Genomic DNA, 22,696 nt, shown 5'->3' on the forward strand with positions numbered 1-22,696 from the left:
GAGTATATTTTCATACATGCAACTGTTTTTATGAGTTTTCATTTACAGGTTGATGATGTACAAGAACCCACATGAATTTAAACCTCACACAAACCTGTTGACATGATTACATTTAAAGCACAACAAGACTTAGGCTATTACATACTTAGAACCACTTCAACAATACACAGAATTCAATTTGTCCTTACGACTCCTAACCTCTCACGCACTATCCGTACAGTTACGGGGACAGGTGAGCATCTCTAAAACCTTAACTCGCGTGAATGCGTTTGTGATTGATAGGTCTAGCCACTAAGCCCCGCCCTCGTGGGCCGTCCTTGCCGAGCGATTATATTAACGCCCGCCGGTGCAGTCCGTTCTCCCACGAGGACTTTTTATCGGATAGGAAGTGATCATTCTTGTTTCTTTAATAGAATTTGACATTAACTAAGACTGAGCACTCCCAAAATTGTTGATCAAAACAAAAAGTATTTTTTCAAAAAGCTACTCAGTTTAAAGTGACAGAGGCGCCTTACAATGAAGTTGGAGGTTTTCTCTGCGAGTCGCCTTGCGGAAAAGCCGCTGGACCTGTGCAATGATATGGATGTGAACGTGGCTTCCCCGCTGTCCACGGAGGAGGAATTGGGCTCGGATGGAGACTGTTCAGCCAACAGCCCAGGACCAAGTGCCCCCGTTTCGGACGGGAAGGCGAAACCATATACGCGTAGACCCAAACCACCATACTCCTACATCGCGCTCATTGCTATGGCCATACGCGATTCCAACACCGGCCGCCTCACACTTGCTGAAATAAACGAGTACTTAATGAAAAAATTTCCGTTTTTTCGGGGCAGCTACACGGGGTGGCGAAACTCCGTACGGCATAACTTGTCATTGAACGACTGCTTTTTAAAAGTGCTGCGAGATCCCTCGCGTCCGTGGGGAAAAGACAACTATTGGATGTTGAATCCACACAGTGAATACACGTTCGCAGACGGCGTTTTCCGCCGGAGGAGGAAGCGCATCAATAAGAAGATCCTGAGCACTTCGCAATCTCAAGAGCGCGCGCCTGCGGATGACAGCCGGCTCCCAGCGCGCGACGAAAAGTCAAAGTTTTCCAGTTCCTTCGCCATAGACAGCATCCTCAGCAAACCGTTTATGCGGAGGGAGCAAAGCACAGAGGACACGTGTTTTGGTACCAGGCTAATGTTGTCAGCGGCTCCGCACTTTCTGCCTGTCGTCATGGGCTATCCGCCGTCCACCGTGGCTCATGCGCCGCAGAACGGATTCCAGGTCAGTTCTGAGGTGTCGAATGCCTTTCCAATCTACAGGTGTAATACGGCGGACATTACTAGCATCAGTCGAATGCCGGACATACCGAATTCCCTTCCGGGTTTGGCACACTCCCACGCTACTGTACAAGAGACTGAATATCATCCCTTCAGAATAGACTCTCTGCTGTCATGAAATGACAAGTGATCAAGCCAATTTGCAGACATTCACACGCTTAGACGCAATTTCTTTGGTGTTTGACACACCAGTTATGTGCACTTTCCTCTGTTAAATGGTGTGTTTTAGGCCTATGTGTGTTTTCGTGATTTAAACCCATGCACAATACTTAGGCTACTGCAGTGCTGCATGTTTGCTGTTTAGATGTCTTCTTAGATGAATCAATGCCGCGCCAGTGTACAGTGTTTACCGATTCCATTTTCATTTCTTGCAAACGATGGCATAACCATGCCAATAATTATGGACATAATGTGATGTCTACTTCTTTGAAAAATTGTGTTGGGTTATGCTTGTACCGTGTTTTATATCTGTGTTAATATGATGGTTTGTTTAGAGCTGTGCTCAGTCAGTTGAACAACATATGCAGTTGTACTTTCGTTAATAAAAGAAAATATGAGAGAATAAAAATTTTCGTTTATTATTCTTCGGAAACCGTACTTTAAGTGTCACTTGGATCACTGGTCATTAGACATGTCCCTAGCTCTTGTCACTAGATCCTGTTTTCTTCACTAACTTACAATGATTCTGACTTAGACTCTTGCTGAAATCTGTGCTGCCAAATGCAAAGGCAGTAACGTTAACTACGCAAACACTGAAAATGACTGATTTACAATTTCTAAGCATTAAACAGTAACAAAAATACATAGTTACCAAACGACAAATATAACAGCGAACAGAAATCGCGGTCGCCGGAGATGGTAACCATGGCAACCGTTGCCGCTCAAGTATTTTCCGTTAGGATAAATATCAAACCACAGGCTACATAGCTAGACAAAACATAGTCTAATTATTATCATTATGCATCCCTTTATTACTGATTCGCATACATATAAATCATTTACTGATTTAAATAATCACAAAAATTTTTTAATTTAACACCACCGTCTTGGAGATTGAAGCACTGTTAATTCGGCTACCTGTACAAATTCCTTAAAAATAGTTGACCCCTTGTATAATTCGCACACTGCTTAAATTTCTCATTCACGTTTTTCATAACGTCTATTCACTGATCAACAGACCACGTTTCAGGAAACTCGTGATTCCTAAACAGTTTCTCTTCAAATGATTGCAGAAAATTCAACACATAGCCTATGCCTTCAAGCATGAGTCACTGAAGCTGAAGCCACGCATGCACTCGCCAAATAAAAGTTGAATGTTGTCAAAGTTGGAATTAATGGAAACGACGCTTTTTGGCAATCACGTCAACTGAAGCATTCAAATGAATAAAACAACAACAAAAAACTATGTCCAGTTTATCCAGAAATATTTCTATATTTCAGTTCATAGCTATTTACGTTACGTTATGTTTATCATTCATTAATATCGCTAATATAGTTAATATCATAAATTAATAGGCTATCGTTAATATCTAAGATGTTTATTTATGTATTTATTTATTCATTCACTCATGTTGTTATTGTTGTTGTATTATAAATTGAATACAATCCTACCTTTATAATTAAAGCAAATGGAAATGCGCCCGGAAATGCAAAATAAGCTTGACGTCATGGGTTAGTTGGTTACAATTAGTTACAAACCTTAAACATAAGTCAACAACAGACCAAATTTGCCTCTCAAAATAAAATAAAAACTAGGCCTACTCTTTTACATCCATATCTATCTATCTATCTATCTATCTATCTAGCTGGCCGTTGACAGAAATGAATTAATCAGCAAACATATCTACAGTGTTTGCAGATGAATTGACTTCCACTTGAAATCACACAATTACAAAAGCCATACATGTTCGGTTAAACTCCAGCAATCTCACACCTGGCTGGAGTCCACGACAAAAGGACAACCACTTGGACATGTAGCAAGATATGAATCATTAAACAGAATATAACGAAATCTAAACAGTTTTTACATTTCTTATTAATATACATTTTATTTTGTGAATTGTGGGTATTTTTTTTTTATCATGACAATGTTATTTATTTATTTTGCTAGTCTCAAATACGAACATATTTTGCGCTGTCCGCGGTACTGAAGCAGGGCCATCGTTTTCTTTTCGATTTTAGTCTTTAGTCACACCATCTCCTTGGGTTGACAGCCCTGTCATTTTCAGGTCAGGGAACGAGCCTGATTAAGAGCAGACCAATTGTCCGAGGATTGTCTTGCTTCTAGATAGGCTAGATGAGGCTTTACTCCCCAGTGAATGAATGAATCAATCAATCAACGAATTAATTAAATAATTACTAATTAATTATTAATTTACGAATGAAGAGAATGTTTTGTTGAATAAAGCGCCAAAGCAAATCCACAATCGGCAAAAATAAAAACTGATCAAAGTTGAGAGAATTCGATGCACTCGTGGATGGTCGCACGTTATTGCACTATAATATAGGCTATAGCCAAGGAAAGCTCACAATTTTATGTAGGCTACTTTTGTGGTTATGGCACGTAAAAACAGCAAATAATGCATTGTATGGCTTTCAACCTCTAAATGCTTACTTTTTTAAATGCTTGCCATTTAAGTGCGATGCTGCAACCTGCAGGTGAACTCGCGGAATGACACACCTGTCTATATAAAAACCGTTAGCTGAGAATTCAAGTCTATTAGGATCATTTCAGCTGCAAAGAAGCGCTCATTCGTATAGGCTATGAAAATACAGGTTTATCTGGAAACCACCTTAAATAAACATACAGGCCAATGGAGGGGTTATCTACAGAGAAAAATTCAAGGCAAAAATAGCAATTTTTAAACCATGACCTAGAACGTAACTATGATACAATAATTATAAACAATAATTTAAAAAAAAGCATCAACGGATAAAATATGTATAATTTTCACTGTTATAAGCATTCTCGCTGTCTATTTTGTCTTTCAAAATCTTTTTAATTGTTAGCGCCCTCTTTCTCTAACAATTTAAAGTACACTAAAATATTTCTGTTTATTGTGTCTTGGGCTGCTGTGTGTCAGGTGTAAGTCTACTTTCTTTCAATGAGATACTTACATTTTTCTGCCACTTCACATCAGGCAAAAAATGATCTCAGATCAAGGGTTGACTGGAGCCTTTGACAATGAATAATGTCATAAATTTAGTTTACAGTGGCTCAATTAGGTCTGTAATGAAAATAGATGGGTAGCCTATGTGCGTAAGGCAGCGCGACGCTTTCTTACGCACATACACTCATAGCGATGGCCTGTGTTCAAAGTCTCGTGCAGAGCTCGGTTTCCAGAGCAGCCGCGGGTATACCCGGGACTCGGCGGGGGTCAGGCGCTCAGCGGGCGGGGGAAACCTGGCGAAATACTGCTTATATAGCGCGGGAACATGTTTTTATCCACATCCTCACGGAAAGCTAAAACTAGGGGATTGTTGATTCGCTTAGTTCAAAAGAACACTTAAAAGAGTCGGGGCGGGTGATTAAAAAAGGGAGGGGAAAAAGAGCGCGAGAGATAGGCCTAACATATCCCGTGCCATTTATGTTTTTAAAAAAAGACCGCCAGGAGCCATAATGCTGTATTTGTTCTCTATAGCCTAAATATAATGCTGCTTATAATACCATAAATAATAATAAACCGTAAACAAATAATATTAATCATTAAATAATAATATGAATTAAAAATACGAGGACTAATAAAAATGCAGAGGCGGATCTCATTTCGATTAAAAATATTCTGCTGATCGACTTCAATGTACAAAGTCAGTCAGTAAAATGATAGATAGATAGATAGATAGATAGATAGATAGATAGAAGCAATGTAATTTTCTTTTGTCTGTTTTATGTTCCTTTTAACTTTATAACATTTTTTAAAAAGCAGTAACAGGCGATTTTTGCGCATAAATAATTAGAATTAGCCTATGTTTTTAAAAAGTAGGTAGACATACCTTAATAACATGTAACAAATGTAAGGAAATATGCATGTTTACGTCTGTATAAACACATTCATATTTATACTGGTCTATGAAGACTGCTGTGACCCTTCTTTGCTGGCGTCCAAGTGGCTAATTGGCTTTTTCTTTTGCTAATGAAGGCTGGACTCAAGGGATGTGCTGTAGCCCCGGGCCCGTAAGCAGATACTGGAGCGCTGTGTGTGGTATCCAAACCTCTCGACAGAGACAGCCTGCTTCCACTCGAGCCAAAGTCATTCCTCTCTTTCTCTCTCCCTTGTCCATGTCTGTCTTTCGCTGATCACTGTCTCCCTCATTTTATGTTATGGTTTATTTATTTTAGTCCTGCTAGGTTTGTTAAGGCCTCTCACGCTCATTGAGTGTTTGTTCATATTGACAGCCCTCCAAGTCCATTAGGCTAGACGAACCCATCCGATTAGAATTCGAGTTGCAAATGCGAATTTCACAAAGTAAACACGATTAGCCTTCAGCTCACTCGATAAGCTAAGATAATCTTTATTCAAAATCATAATTCTGTTATATATAGCCTACCTAACTTTATTCTCATAAAGCGTGCAACACTGACTGACTCATTCAGCCGAAATGGCCAAATCATATTTTATAAATAAGCCAAAAGAATAAGCAAGTTTAAGTCAAAAAAGATGATGATAATGATGAGAGACGCGATGTTTGTGGTCGCATATAGCGATAGATTGGGGGTCAGTTGATTTTGGTGGACAGTGTGCATGAGGTTCTGGAAAGAGAGACAGAGTTGAGTTTGTGGAGGTCTAGGGGTTTGAGGGGGTGGGTGAGGCGGAGAAGGAGGAGCAATTAGAGGAGAGAAAGCCGGAGAGAGTTATTGAGTGATTGGCTGTCGAGTTTTGTTTAGTTGAGGCGCGGCACGAACTCAGTCTTTCCATTTCTTCCTCAAAAAGGGACTACAGCCGCCAGGATCAGGACGGAGTTCGTGGCAGAAAAAGAACCCCTTCAAAACGTTGATAACGACTACGAATAGGCATATTCCTTGGATAGTTTCTCTCACAAAAAGCAGGATATTGATCACAACGTTAAAGCCTGAAAAAGAAGACCGTTAAGTTTACATAGGATGCTTGGTTAAGTTAGCATACGTTTTCAGCTAAAGCGTAGCGTTTATTCTCGGTTGCTTCCTTGAACCTCGTTTATTGGCTTTCGAATATTTCAGTCTTTGGGGTTTTGCTTAACCTTTTTCTTCTGTCAACGTCAACGTCTGTCAACCAGTTGTGTTCGTACGTCAGCGCGGGACAGATGACGACTGAGAGCTCCCACGGACCACTGCGGTCGACGCCCCCGATGAGGACCAGTCCAGCGTCCACCGCGCTGCATCCAGGACTGATGAACTCGACAGGTAGCTTGGAGGACCATGGCGCAGTGTCCAAGACTAAAAAGACTAACTCAGGACTGCGACGTCCGGAGAAACCGCCCTACTCTTACATTGCACTCATTGTGATGGCAATTCAGAGCGCAACGACAAAGCGACTCACACTTAGTGAGATTTACCAGTTCTTACAAACACGCTTCCCTTTTTTCCGAGGCTCCTACCAGGGCTGGAAAAACTCTGTTCGGCACAACTTGTCTCTGAACGAGTGCTTCATTAAACTACCAAAAGGACTTGGGCGGCCGGGTAAAGGACATTACTGGACCATAGACCCCACCAGTGAGTTTATGTTTGAGGAGGGGTCATTTCGGCGAAGACCACGAGGATTTAGGAGAAAATGTCAAGCCATGAAACCGATGTACAGAATGATGAACGGCCTAGGGTTCGGTTCCGCCATTTTACCTCAGAGCTTCGATTACCAACCTCCCAGCGGCGCACTTGCGTGCCATAGTAGTGGCTATAACCTGGACCTGTCTGGTAATGGTTATGAGTCAATAAGCAGCGGGCACCATGGTCACATATCCCCCAGCTCCAGACATGGTTATATGGCTAGCTGTCCAGTGCCCGGGAACGGAGACTATGGTGCGGAGAGCAACACCAGCCCAGTTCCGTCTTCCCCTGCAATAGCGGGCGCGCTTGAGGGTCACTCGCCGTATTCAGAGGGAACAGCACTATGGGCTTCTTCAAATTCTCCATACCTAAAACAGCCGACTACAGTCTCAAGCAATTCGCCGTCCACAGGGCAGCATCCCGGCATATTCACCTACTCTCTGGAACAGGGTTATATACAGCAAAGTGCGAGCGACAACACCGATATGTCAGGTAAAACAAATAACGTACATATAATCCCTGAAACATTTAGATGCCGTTATATTTACTTTGAAATATATGTGTTATTACGTTGGAAAATCTGAAATAGGCTACATTATTTTATAGCTAAAATTACGCGCAGTATCAAAACTATTATGAAATTCTAAAGCATGTTAAAAAATAAAGAGATCTCAGAATGACAAAAGTTCAACGTTTTAGGTTTAAGATGACTATAAACTGTACAAAACGTTTTGAATTGATAGGTGTTAAATTCATCTTATGCTTTGTGAGCATGTCTCAAAAACGTTGACATCTTTTGTAATTGAAAGATTTTTTTTAAGGTAAAGGCCTACGTTCAACCACGTTTTTCTTCTTCTTCTAACAGTTTGGGTACGAAACAGCAAAATACTTGTATAATATGGAATAATAATAATAACAATAAGAATAATAAGAATTATTATTTTCATAATGATAGGAGTTAAGAATCATTATATTTTTATCTAAACGTAAAATATATTTTCTAAGAACAAAAATGTGTGAATCTCATAAGTAATTAAGGCAATTAAAAATAGTAGAATCGAAAAATGTATACATTTTTATTGAATATTGTTGAAAACATAATTTGCATGCTTAAAAATAAAATGGTGTTGTTACAAAGCATTTAAAAGTATTCAGCAACATTTTACTCTCAAGCGTGGGTCTAAAAGCTTAAAAATGTATACCCATGATGAGCTGATAAAAAAAAAAACTACTTATTTTTTTGTACTGGTCATTATGTATATTTATCTCACTGTGCATATATCTGTCCTCAGTGGGTATATCGCGCTATCCGACACATTCTTCCCCAGTCGGAGAACGGAAGGATTTCATGTTGAATTTTAATGGAATTACCTCTTTCCATCCGTCTGCTGGTGGATATTATCACCACCATCATCATCACCATCACCTCCATCAGAGTATGCATCAAGACGTCAAACCTTGTGTGATGTAGTCCGCTTGTTGCACAAAGATAAGCACTTGGATAACTGTGAGGTAAAGACAACTAATGAAGGATTAATAATTGTGCACTCACAAAATTTTTCGAAATGTATTTTTGAAAACCAGCGTAAAGCATCTGGCGACATGACTTGACCTCACCGATCCAAGCGCATATGAAACAGTTAAACTCATGAAGTCATGGACTGGCCATTTTATGCTTTGTGGTTACATTTCAATAGAGTTTGAATTAAGCACATATAAGTATATTTCACTTAATCTGTACAGTGCAATGTGATATGGAAGTTAGCAATAAAACATTTCAAGGAAAGTAGTGTGTTTTTGCCTGACCGATATAGGCCAAAACCTATCTATCTATCTATCTATCTATCTATCTATCTATCTATCTATCTATCCATCCATCCATCCATCCATCCATCTTTTGAGTCAAAAGTCCAAATGTGTGTTTTTCCCCATCGGTTTTTTTCATGTTGATTACAAACACATAATTTAAAACCCTCCAACATCAGAATAATTGTTGTGAATTCTGCCTTCCAAACTTAAATTCCTGTATCATATTTTTGTGATAGCGTTGTGTAAACAAGTGAACAATATAAGTCGGTTATATAGACAATATATAGCCTATATGTCCTATTTTTAACGGAGGTTTGAATATATTTTTCACACGTCAGGTTGCGGCAAGTTGTCACAGTTTTAATCACAATATTATTATTATTATTATTATTATTATTTATTATCATTTATTAATATAACTTTCAGACCTACATTTTTGCAGTTTCATGAATTGTTTTGTGTTTCATAATGTCATAACATCCATATAGGCTAACTGGCCATTCTTTTTAATGGCAGATTTCATAGTGACAATATGCTTTCAGTCTAAAAGTCAAAGTAGGCATATATTTTGGAAATTTTCAATAGCAATTTTGTTGTCGAAACTTACCTTTACAGAAATTGATATTTAAAATAATAATACATATTTTGCCCTGTGAAATATTTACTGGCGTAAAAGGTGTTACGACTAGCCTCGGTCTTCCTCGTGTAAATCGTAAAGAAAAATTAAAATGCGCAGGAAAAAGATTAAATGAAGTATTGCTTCGTAGAGTATGAGGAAGTAAAAAAAAATTATTCTATACTCTACAACTGGAAATAAAGAGAGTTTACATTTAGCCTACCTAACATTTTTTTAATTAATCGGCAGTTAGGCCAGTATGATAAATTACAGGTTTTATGTTATTTGAATAGCCTACTTTAGGATTTTTTAAAACATTGTAATAACTCTTAAAATTGTAAAAACTTTTCAATCAGTTTCTACCCGTCTCAACGCATAGCCTATCCTACTTCTAACTTCATTTAGCCTACTTAATTTAGCAGCAGTGCCCTAAGGAACTTGGCAAACCGAACAAATTCAGTTTTTTTTCTTGATCTTCAAAAGTAAAAGGACACATGTGTCACGGTAAGAATTTTAAAAAACAAATGCAGCTTATTTCAGAAACTATTCGTGTGGCGCAGGCAGTCGAAGCTCTTAGACGGCCCTCTACCGCCATCTATTGGTGAATTAATGTACCTTCACGCGACGCCTGTGAAATAGACTCGATTACTGCCAATATTCCTCCTGATTTTATAAACAAAGCGGCACACCTGAACGAATATTTGGAAAAGATAACAATGAGGCATTTATAGCTACTAATAAAGACGGTTTATACTCACAGCTACATTCATCTGCATCAATCGCACCCGTCTTCAAAACACAGCTATCTTCCAAAAAATACAAAGTCTTATTATTAAAGCATGCTGGCGGTATTTATTTAGACCAGTAAAATAACATGGAAACGACAATATAAACACAGTTCTTAAACTATAGGCTAATAAAACAAAGAATCGCAAGAGGTTCTCAACGCATATGAAAAAGATACTGACAGAGACAGCACATTCAGCTGCCACTTAGAACAACCATATCAAGCTAAATCAAATGGGAAAAAATCCCGAACCAAATGGGTGTTAAGTTCATTTTGTATCGCAGAGTTTCATGCTCTCTTTCAGGGCCGTGCACAGAGGGTGGGCCAGTGGCTAGAGCCGCTGCTCCTCTGCCCTCATTGGCTGATTGCCATCCTGAACCCCCAAATAAAGAGTAAATATTTAGCAAACATTTAGTACGAAAAAATCCCCATAAAATACAAAATATTAAAGACAAAATATGATTGAACTAATATACTAATATACATAATTCCTCTTTTTCATCTTTTAAATGTTCCTTTCTAAAATATCCTACCGCGTATATAGCCTACACTCAGAAAGTCTTCCAGTTTTGTGGATATTCACAGAAAGACCAGTCATTAGTCAGGTGACTACACAGCATTTGACCACTGAATTTACAGAAATCATTTTCAAGTGTTTCAACGTTGCATCAACTACTGATAAACACATTAATATTTATCTGAATTATCACTCAGTAGGTTAACCAACCATCTATTTCAATGTATTTGGAAGGCTTTTGTCTTTCAAACACATTAAAATGCACAAATTCACATTATTTCTTATTTACATGTAATACAGGCATTCCCAAACTTTTTTTTGTCATATGAACATCTTTCATCTAATATATTTACTTGAAGAGCCCTGAGATTTTAAAATAAGTTTTTAATAATTAAGTATCACATTTGCATGTTCACAGTTCTCTGACGTTGGTTAATGGTCACATGATATGCAGGTAAACAAATAAAAGAATTCATTTTTTGAGGAAGTGTTTTATTTCTTATGTTATTTTAAAATTATTTATTTATTTTTTATTTTTGTTGTTCATGTCAACGAATGGAATATATTTTCTTTGGCCCTCACTGGGCCAAACTCGGGGACGGGAGCCCTCACTGGGCTGAAAGTGGTAACTGCAGCCCTATCTTGATGCTGGTCTGGGGCTAGAGCCATCTGTCAACTCTGGTCAGGAGATAGAGCTGACACTGGAGCGAGCTCTGGGGCCGGAGCCGACACTGGAGCGAGCTCTGGGGCCGGAGCCGACACTGGAGCGAGCTCTGGGGCCGAAGCCGACACTGGAGCGAGCTCTGGAGGGCGCTCTTGGGCGAAGAAAAGGGCCCTGAGCCATCCATTTTTCCTCATCCTCCTCTTCTGATTAGGGGTGAATAGGGCGGCCGGCGGGCTTGTCTGCTGAGCGGCCGGCGGCGGGGTTCCGGATAGGGATCGGAGACTCTCCAGACACGAGATGACTGCCTCCTTCCAATCGAGGTTGATGGTGTCTGGGAGTTCAGTTGGCTGATGGTAGGTGATCCCGAGATGGAACAGCGTCCAAGGGTCTCTCCATTGAGGGAGCTGGCGAGGGCGAGCGGCACAAATGCCCTCACTTATGCCGAGTTCACACTGCACGATTTTTCACTCGCCGACAGGTTTTGCGAAATCGCCGACAAATACCCGACATCGGAGGCAAATCGGTGCTCGTTCACGCGAGTGACAATCACGCAGTGTGAATGATCAAAGACGCGTGAACGGGTCGTGGCGATGAACATAGCTCGTTCCTCCATGTTTGCAAAAAACAAACAAAATACTTTTAAAACGAAAACAAAAAAAACGGGAGAAGGGGCGCCGCTTACTGTTTTGGTCAGGTATTCTGTCACGTTCGCTACTGTGAGGGAACGCGGAGCAAGGAACGAGGAGACATCAACAAGGAGACTTTATTAACATCAAGGGAACCAGGAAAACTCACATTGCAGAGGAGGTTGACATAAACAATACCAGACGCCGAACTAAGAACAGGGAACACTTTATATACACATGACATGACGAGGGGGTGACGAGACCTGGGATCAATAGAACTAAAAGGGGAACACCTGGGACAAATGATAAGGACAGGCACGGGAAGGACCACATATGGGCATAGAAACACATGGGGAGCAAAACACACGCAAAACACGGAACAGAGTCTGTTCAACAATTTTCAAGTAATCTACCGAGCTCTTCATATATACATAGCCAGTACCGCCGCACCCTATACGCAGAGTACGCAGTTTGCGTAGGGCACCAACCAGGGGAGCACCATCCCAGTTGCTCAAAAAAAAAACAAAAAAAACTTTCGTTCTATATTAATATTAACATATACATATACATAAATAAAATTATAAACATAAACATATAAATTATATATATAATTATCAAAAATGCATTTTATGATGAACGCAGTGGGCAGTAGGCCTATAAGCACACGTGACGCGCCATTCCCGCATCTGCGCTCGCTCTAAACTCATGTTTGCGGCTGAATACAAATGATCATCATAATTAATCAGGGAAAAGACATCAGCGCAGTCCAGCGCAGAAGAAAAAGAAAAAAGCCCGAGATGAAGCCCGTCCATTACCAGTGTTGGGAGTAACGCATTACAAAAGTAATAATATTACAGTAGTATATTACTTTTTGCTGTAACGCAGTAATATAACGCATTACTAATCAAATTTGGGTAATATTATTACTCGTTACAATCTCAGTAACGCAAGTTACAACAACATATTTTAACTCAAAATTAAGTGGTGAATTTACCAACACCGCAAAACAGCACCAGAGAAAAAAATCCCGCGGGTAAAATAGTTTGTCTATTTCCTGATGCTGGAATTAAATGGTTGAGATGACTGCAGAGACGGATTCTACATTTGTATTTGTGAGATGGACACACTAACGTTATTTTCAGTTCATGGGAGAAAAGGATAAGAATGCATAGTCAGGTGCAATATGTGCGACACCAAACTCTCAACATGGAGAAATAGCACGAGTAAAACCTGGAAACAAGACCGCAAGTGTGGGTATTTGGACAAGGGGAAAATCACAGGTAGGTGACTTTGATCAGGGTTGGAGCTAAACTCTGCAGCACATTGACCATCCTGGGCAAGATTTGAGGAACCCTGGCCTACATATACATATACATACACATATACCAGGGGTGGCGAACGTCAGTCCTGAAGAGCCGCAGCCCTGCAGAGTTTTGCTTCAACCCTAATCAAACACACCTGAACAAGCTAATCAAGGTCTGAAGGGTTATTAGGAAGCTACAGGCAGGTGAGTTTTAATTAGGGTTGGAGCTGAACTCTGCAGGGCTGCGGCTCTCCAGGACTGGAGTTCGCCACCCCTGACATATACGGCTGAGCAATAACTGCCCCACCCCCAGTGATTTTGGCCACTGCCCCTCAAAATGTCTGTGCACGGCCCTGCTCTTTTCCTACATGCCATGAAAACTGTGCACCAGATGTGTTTTTGTACAGAGCAAAGAGTTCATTGCTGATTGAATTAAACAAAGACACATTTAAAGTATGTCCTACGTTATCGTATGTTACGATACAAGCAAAACTTAAATCCAAGGAATCAGCTTTCAGTGCTTTTTCTTGGTGTAGGCCTACCAGCATTTCTGCAGATTTGCATTTCTAAAATTATAAACAATTAACTAAAACTTAAATATTTTATTAGATATTCTGAGATGCCCACGTAAGATAATATGAACTAACAATGTATGCAGAACATTTTATCTAATGCACAAGATAAAATGTTGATGAAAAGAAACCATAATGTGGGATGTTTTTCACTGGACCACTAAAACGGTTGATTCAAGAGCAGAATGACTTCCATTAAAGAGATGATTTGAAGCATTATGAGTCAAGGCATGTGTTTTAGCTCTAAGGATTGCATAATTTGTTCATAGACCTCATACAAGATATTGTGATGATGAGCAGAAAAAAAGCTAAAATGATGGCAAACCAGCAATGTATTTACCATAACTAGTTACCAAACCAGTCAGAAATGTATTTATTACCATTACCAGTTTCCAAAACAGTTAGAAATTTATTTATTACCATAATCGTTACCAAAGCCAAATATGAGTTTAGACTAAAAAAATCGACAATTTAATTAAGTTATCTATACATTTTCAATTTTAACATTTCATAATAGTTCTAACGTAATCGTGAGAGCCAAGAAAAGCCTTTCCCCTTTATTCAGTGTGTGCTTTTTGTAGCCTACTTATCTTGCCTTCACTAATAAAAGTGGTGCAAGGGGACCCCCCAGTGGCCAAAGCAGAAAGCGTTGTTTTTTTTTTGCTTGTAAATAAAACAAAATAAATTCTGTTATTTATATTTATATTTCATATCTGATAAGTATCTTAAAAGGCTGGCAAACACAGTTGTCATGACTTAGCAATGAACTCTTAAAGGAACACTCCACTATTTTTGAAAATAGGCTCATTTTCCAACTCCCCTAGAGTTAAATAGTTGATTTTTTACCGTTTTCGAATCCATTCAGCCGATCTCCGGGTCTGGCGGTAGCACTTTTAGCTGCAGCTTAGCATAGATCATTGAATCTGATTAGACCGTTAGCATCTCGCTCAAAAAAGACCAAAGAGTTTCTATATTTTTCCTATTTAAAACTTGACTCTTCTGTAGTTACATCGTGTACTAAGACCAACGGAAAATGAAAAGTTGCGATTTTCTAGGCCGATATGGCTAGGAACTATACTCTCATTCCGGGTGCAGCAGGCGCAATGATATTACGCAGCACCTGAAAATAGGCTAACTTCCGTCAACATAACCAACAGCACATGGAGCGTGCTGGGGACTATTTTCAGGCGCTGCATAATATCATTGCGAAAACGAAAACGGTAAAACTCAACTGTTTAACTCTTATGCCGAGTTCACACTGCACGATTTTCAAACTCGTCAGATTGCCGTTGTTTTCACACTGCGTGACTATCTGGGGTAGCATTCAGTTGCTGCTGTGTTCACATTGCACGATGGATCGGCGACAGGGGGTTTCACACTGCATGACTTCACAATAGGAAGAATCGCCGTCAACTCTGTCTGGTCCGCAAACTACGTTTCACAACAAAACACACGGGAGAAGTGATAAGGAAATAACGCGAGAACCCGCGTGCGTCAGACCGGAGGGAGAAAAAGAAAAACAGATTATGCAGGAGGGAGATGCAGGGAACAGGGATTGGGTGTTCTGCAAAGAGAGTTGGAGGTAAATAATTTTGCAGTAACATATGCTGATGTTGTGGCTGGGCAAGCAAATGTTTGTGCTTGTTTCTGTATGATATAATTGTTCATATATCAATTAAAATACTGATATTCTGGTCTATAACTCCTCCCCGAACTTCCCTCTGCCCTGTATCTTGGTCTCTCATTGGCTGTAGGTCATCGCCAATGTAGTTTTCAGTCAGAAATCATTGCACACTGCTTGATTGTGAATCGCCGACAGCTCCAGATATTTAGCATGCCAAATATTTCATGGGCGTCAGCGATTCCCTCAGATCGCGTCTTTGATAATTCACACTGCGTGATTGTCACTTGCGTGAACAAGCACCGATTTGCCTCCGATTTCGGGCATGTGTCGGCGATTTCGCAAATCCTGTCGGCGAGTGAAAAATCGGGCTAAAATCGTGCAGTGTGAACTTGGCATTAGGGGAGTTGGAAAATGAGCCTATTTTCAAAAATAGTGGAGTGTTCCTTTAATGAGTGGGTCACAATATCAAGGCTTGGGATAGTTTTGAGATGGTTTGAATGAAACTTGCATAACTTAGCCTACATGATTTTATTATTACTGATGTGTGATCTCTTGACTCTGCTGATTAGAATTCTAAACTCTGGCAAACAAAGTTGTCATGGCTCAACAATGAACTCCACTCTAGTATGTATCACACACCCAAGCAAGTGAAGAAACAAAAATAAATAATATTTACCTCACACAGCCTATTAAGTATTACACTGCCACAACATATTAAAGGTGGGATGTTCGCCGTTCAAGAACTTCCGCCAAACTTAGACAACCTGCAAAGCAAAAGCAAAGCAAGCGCGACATCTGTTTTTAAGCATTTTCTCTTGGTTCACACTCATTATTTTCTAGGTCCTGTCGCAGCTTCCGCCTTGACAGCCAAAATGATTGACAGACAGCAAACGAATCAAATGCTTTCTGATTGGCTACACACACAATCTGACTGTCACATATATAGGCCTAGGCTTCGTATCTGATATTCAGGGTGTAGGATTATTTTCTATATATCATTCCATAAAAGTCGGTTACAGCATCTTTCCTGGAAGTTCAATCTGACTTCAAACTAGTTCAACCCATAGACTGTACTTTGGGCAAAGTTAAGCAGACTTTACAAAGAATGCGGACGACAGCTGTGACATCAGCTCATGAGGGGCTTCATACACCTCATGCTCATGAATAATGCTACTTCTATGCAGCTGGCGATGGAACATTCCTTTGAGTGCATTAGCTGATTGCATCCCATTCGCTGTAGTTAACCGCATTGTTTGAAGAAGTTAGTGTGTGGTCTTGCCTGTTCGCGTGCAGTCTGACATCTGTGCACCAGTGCAGCGTCCCATGCTACTATTCTTCAAACGCAAAAGGAACACCAGAGATTCATTTCTCATTGAGAGCTTCATTTGGCATCATTATGCAAACTGCTGAACTTATGAATGGACCATGAAATTATTATTCACAATATATACACATCATTTGTACCATTTATATATTTAAGTTAAATCATAGCCGTATGCATTTAAAAAAAATACATTTACATTACATGTTCAACTGCAAGTTACGTATATATGGGTAGTTGATATGAAATGCAACATGAAATGTTGGTATAAAAAAGGTTACATGAACCAGTAAAGGTAACCTATAAAGAAAAAAAACTTAAAAGAAATAGTGAAAACTGTTTCAGGTGCTATTCATATATTAATTTTAACTTCAAATCTTGACTTTGTTAAAAAAAAGGCAAGTTGCGCGTCAACTAGGCTACTATGTAGCCTATACAGCTACTAAATGGCTGTTATTAGGAGACGAATTACCCCAAAATGGGTGCTTGAATAAAATGGTCACAAGGGGGCGATGAAACACAGACGCACACATTTAAGCAGGTGAATTTGGCCAAACTACATCAGACGCGCTCCTCATTTTGCTTAATGCTCCTCATTGCACCGTGCTTAACTGGCCTAATTCCTCGGGGTTTAAATTGGCATGAATAAAGGAAGAATACGTCCAAGTGAAAAATACAAGCCAGGAGATTGTAACCAATTTTTTTTATTTTAACCGAGTAGCCTAACCATAATAACAAGGATTTTAATTCAAAACAAATAATTAATAGTTTTCCAACGTGAATTTACATTTACGTTTATTCCTTTAGCAGTATGTATCATAAAACACTTGGTCAATGCAGTTATTTGATTTAGCCATTTTTTAAAGATAAAGGCTAAGTGAATGATGCCTTGTGACATTTATCCTTTTTTATCTAATTTGCTAAAGTGATATAGCGATATATGTTAATATTATTTTAATAACTGTCAATTAACTACAATGTACGCAGTCTATCATAAAAAGTCAAACAAACACCCAACAGAAAAAACTAAATAAATAAAATGCATATCTTTATATATTACAATTGTTGTTTCATGAAACATGTCATATTAATTATTTATCATGGTGTTTCATTTCTATATAAAGATGTCATTGTTGTCATTGGTAATAATGAATTGATAATGATGTTTTAGTTTTTCATTTAATGACTTTTTTATAATATATTTGATTTAACCTAATAATTTCCTCTTTTTTGCCAAAGAGAATAACTAATTTACTTAGTTTTTCCCCCTTTTGTTTCTGTTTCTTTTATGTTTTCTCTATTTTATTTTTATGTTCAAATGCACAAAACAAATTTAATATTAATTAGGCTACTTTACAACCCAAAAGTGTTAAACAGTCACGGTCAACAAATATATTAATTTGCCCGTTACCTTGTCATTAAAGTTGGGCTATTTTGTATCTAGTAGCTTCATTTTCATTGTCATGGTGAAGAAAAATGTCATAAGCGACTCTCTACGGAAACCTAAAGCTATTATTAACTGCACGACATGTTTTAACACATTAAAGCAGCACTGAAGTGTAAACGCACTGACACGCACCAACAAAGAATAAGTGTAAAGCACAATTTGGGTGGCTTTTCGTCCATCTAGCAATAAAAAGGACACATTGCTTCATTTACACCTTTTGGCCAGAACAGATTTTGCTTTGCTCCTAAGCAGTACATTTGTTTCTGAAAAACAAACGGCGCTTTACTTCACCCCTCCAGCGGATCTATTAGTGCCAAATGATTGAAATGAATCCTGACACTTGAAGGAGCCATTCTTGTTCGACAGACAGGCTGCAACTCTGTAAAAACACGAGACATCTTAACACATATTATAAATCTGTTTTACCTCCTGTTTTTAATATTGGCCATGTACTTTTATACAAAATATGTCATTTTACACCCTAAAGCAGATGTCCGCGATTCTATTTATTTCACGTCTTATAAGTAGCCAACCCTGAGGATGTGTGAATTTTCTCGTTTTCTGTCAACATTTCTACTCTTTCCATATGTTTGCGTCTTTCTTATCCTTAACGCAAGGGTAGACTATGCCTATACCCACAGGGAAAAGGTCTTCGGGTACAGTCTTTCTACAAACAGCTCTCGAGCGCTTATTGGTCGTGAGAGGAGTTCAGGGAGGAGCGCTGAGCTCAGCCAAAAGGCAGAATTGGTAATTCGGTGAAAAAGTCCCTGTGAAGTGACGGATGCGGGAAGTTCACATGTTTGCCCTATTCACTGACTTCTCCGCGTAAGACATTTGCTTCTCATTCGCCTGCACAGCGAAGCCCTGAAAATCCGCTTGGGAAGAAACTTTGGATGAAAGTTTTGAGACAAGATACTGAAGGAAAAGGTGGAAGTGACGAACTTTGGAATGAATTTTCTTCGCGAAGTGAATTAAGACGTCTGCCTATTTTTAACCTTATTTTTCTCTGTTCGACCGCAGCAGGAGAGCGTTGGAGAGAGGGGTACGATGCAGGCGCGCTACCCCGTGTCTAGCCAAAGCCCTCTAGGCGTAGTGCCTTATATAACCGGAGATCAAGGCTTTTATCGAGCCGCGGCCGGAGGTGGATATACCGGTATGCCTGCGCCTATGAGCATGTACTCTCACGCAGCGCACGAGCAGTACCCTGGCGGCATGGCCCGCGCATATGGGCCGTACGCCCCTGCACAGCAGCCCAAGGACATGGTGAAACCTCCGTATAGCTACATCGCGCTCATCACCATGGCCATCCAGAACTCAGCCGACAAGAAGATCACACTGAATGGGATCTACCAGTTTATCATGGAGCGCTTTCCATTTTACCGGGACAATAAGCAAGGCTGGCAGAACAGCATACGGCATAATTTGTCGCTCAATGAGTGCTTTGTCAAGGTGCCAAGAGATGATAAGAAGCCAGGTAAGGGCAGCTACTGGACTCTAGACCCGGACTCGTATAACATGTTTGAAAACGGCAGCTTCTTGCGACGGAGGCGCCGCTTCAAGAAGAAGAACGTGCTGAGGGAGAGAGAGGAGCAGGACCGGAAGGGCAAAGACAACCAGGGACAAGCGTGCGAGCAAGACGCCCAGCAGCCAGTGAAGCTCCGGGATATAAAGACCGAGAACGGGGCCTGCACGCCCCCTCATGACAGCACTCCACACCTCAGCACCGTGCCTAAAACGGAGAGTCCAGACAGGAGCGGTGGGAGTGCGTGTAGCGGGAGTCCTCAGTCGCAAACGCCACAACAGGCCTTTAGTATGGATACAATCATGACAGGACTTCGAGGGTCCCCGCAGCACGCGGCAGAGCTGCCGGCCTCTCGCGCCGCTCTGCCAGGCTCGGTGTCTCTGACCTACTCGCCATCCCCGCAGCCCGCCCATTACAGTCCACCCTGCGGCCAGCCCGCCACTTATCACTGCAACATGCAAGCGACGAGCCTGTACACAGTGGACCGCGGCCACGGAGATGACACTTTACCGGAATACACAAACACAACAAGCGCCTCTTCTATCTCACACCCCCACCAGGGCTCGAGCCAGCAGAGCCAGCATTTGCAGCAGAACCGACTCGCACCCTGGTACCTCAGTCAGTCCGGAGAGCTGGGACACCTGAGCGCGAGCTATCCCGGCCAGCAGCAGAACTTTCACGCGGTGCGCGAGATGTTCGAGACGCAGCGGATAGCTCTGAACAGCTCCCCGGTGACCGGAAGCAATAGCTGTCAAATGGCTTTCCCGTCCAGTCAGCCACTCTACCGGGCATCCGGAGCTTTTGTATACGACTGCAAGTTCTGACCAAACGTTTCATGAATTTCAAAGTTGTTTAATATATATTTGTATTATTTGCCATGTGTTTGTAATTTAAGTAAGCTTTTAGGTCAGTGAACTCGGGCTGATATGCGAGTTTATGTTGGTAAGTAGGATAATTCCGCTGCACATAAACATTCTCTCCCTACTCGTTCATCAAGATAGATTAAAAGAAAATGTGTTAATTTATTTCATATAAGAGCAGGTGGACCAACTTTGCTAGGAAATGTCTTAAGTATTTATAATCAATTCAGTATAGAAAGGTAACGAGTGTACGACTGAGTTACATTGTTTTTCATATACTTTTTTGAAAATATCTAAAGTTACTATTTGTTTAATAAATTGTCGTCTTGTTGGAGTTAAACTCTCGAGTGAGTTATCGATTTGTAATGCCTGTTGAATCCATTATTTACTTAAATGACTGTCAGAGCTTATTGATTAGCGGCCACAAAAAGCAAGGAATATTTTTTAAAAGTTTTTTTAAACATGGCTAGTTAGCAAATATTTGCCAATTTTCTTATTTTCCTCCTATATTTGGCTTTTAATAAGGCATTCCTTGGACAGGGGGCGGGGATAGGGGTCAAAGGTTTAAAAACATCTGGAAATTATTTTTTTTTCCACGTTCCATTTTTTACGCGTGCAAGGAACCCTTAAATTGTTCTTAACCTAAAAATGCATTTATAAAAACTGAAGCACAACAAAACAAGGTTTAATAATAACTATTATAAAGACTTGTCAAAATTTCAATAATCAATTAAGTGTTATAAGCTACAATGTCAAGAGTAAATAAATAAAAAAATCGAGCACGTTATTTGACAGAACTTTGTCCCCGTTTACCTAAATCACCTACAAGAGTAATTTTCGTAATTTTTATAACTTGATATAAACGTCTTATGTGTTCCTATATAATTCGTTTCTCAACTAATACTTTCGAGAAATATTTATTAGGTATAATTATGTTTCTAGTTTTAGTATGGTAAAAATTAAATTTTACTGAGATATATCTTGCAGTCTTGTTTTATTTATGCCAGGCTGTTTAGTTGAGCGTTTTAGCTCTGTTCTCTTTTTATACTGTTACAACCGACTGTTGGCACACTGGAGTGAACTGCACTTTTGCAGTCTTGCGGAATGTAGACAACCATGGTCTTTGTTAGAAGTTTTTTCATTTATAAACACATAATAGATTAAAAAGCAGATAAACAGCAGATGAAAGAATTGCTGTAGGCCAGACATATTGAGCCAGCCATGTAAAATACGGGCTTGATAAATCAAACGATTAATTCAGCCAGAACCTCCAAACAAAAGCATTCTACTTGGTATGTGAGCCAGTGTTTTGTTCATTTCTGCGTTGCTTTTCAGTAAATGTAAAACAAATAGGCTATATGTAATATGTCGATATGTTTTAACTCAGGCTAAAATCTACTGTTGTCAACTCGAGATACAGACACAAACCAAATAAGGAGATACCCTATTTAACATTTTAGTGTAACTGAAATAAAATAGATGTCTTATTTTGATTAGTTGTCCTGATAAATATTAAGCAATATTTAAATATGCAGCTGCGCACAGCGATGTGTAAAGCTTTTTGCAATCATCGGCAGCAGAAACTGTGGGGCCTTGCAATGCAGCGCCTGTATTTATTTGGCATATAACCGGCCCCAAGTGATGTGGTGTTTTGTGATTATATAAGCGGTGTGATTAAATGAATTTTGTGCATGATTCACATGATACGGTTAATGAATAGGCCTCAAGTGTAAATCAGGAGAAACAAATGAGGAGAAACAGAGGAAGAGATGAAAAAAACAGACAACAAGTTGTGAATAAGCATTACAGCGTTAAGTATCTGTAAGTATCGTTGCAAGGTCAGCTCGAGGCGATTCGACTTTGTAAGAAGGGCTCAAGTGGCAAAGGCATTACAGATGCGCGCAGGCAGTGTTAGGGGCTCGTGCCAGTGAAAAGGTGTCTTTGTTGTGATCAGCTGCGT

The 22,696-nt window shown here is 39.9% G+C and overlaps 3 protein-coding genes across 3 annotated transcripts; all 3 read left to right on the forward strand.

Moving 5' to 3' along the window:
* Positions 1-373: 373 nt before the first annotated feature.
* LOC107711626 (forkhead box protein Q1-like) lies at positions 374-1,883 on the forward strand. Its single transcript, XM_016516627.1, has one exon. It carries the CDS (start codon positions 517-519, stop codon positions 1,444-1,446), a length of 930 nt encoding a protein of 309 aa, XP_016372113.1. The 5' UTR covers positions 374-516; the 3' UTR covers positions 1,447-1,883.
* A 4,600-nt stretch (positions 1,884-6,483) lies between these two features.
* On the forward strand, positions 6,484-8,808 carry LOC107711627 (forkhead box protein F2-like). The gene is made up of 2 exons (XM_016516628.1): positions 6,484-7,560; positions 8,361-8,808. Exons 1-2 carry the CDS (start codon positions 6,609-6,611, stop codon positions 8,537-8,539), a joined length of 1,131 nt encoding a protein of 376 aa, XP_016372114.1. The 5' UTR covers positions 6,484-6,608; the 3' UTR covers positions 8,540-8,808.
* Positions 8,809-19,132: 10,324 nt separating this feature from the next.
* Positions 19,133-21,065, forward strand: LOC107711628 (forkhead box C1-B-like). The gene is made up of 2 exons (XM_016516629.1): positions 19,133-19,281; positions 19,375-21,065. The coding sequence occupies exon 2, from the start codon at positions 19,402-19,404 to the stop codon at positions 20,698-20,700; it is 1,299 nt and encodes a 432-aa protein (XP_016372115.1). The 5' UTR covers positions 19,133-19,281; positions 19,375-19,401; the 3' UTR covers positions 20,701-21,065.
* The last annotated feature ends 1,631 nt before the right edge of the window (positions 21,066-22,696 follow it).

Source organism: Sinocyclocheilus rhinocerous, unplaced genomic scaffold, assembly GCF_001515625.1.
Source record: "Sinocyclocheilus rhinocerous isolate Xijiao unplaced genomic scaffold, SAMN03320098_v1.1 scaffold1169, whole genome shotgun sequence".
Taxonomy (NCBI): domain Eukaryota; kingdom Metazoa; phylum Chordata; class Actinopteri; order Cypriniformes; family Cyprinidae; genus Sinocyclocheilus; species Sinocyclocheilus rhinocerous.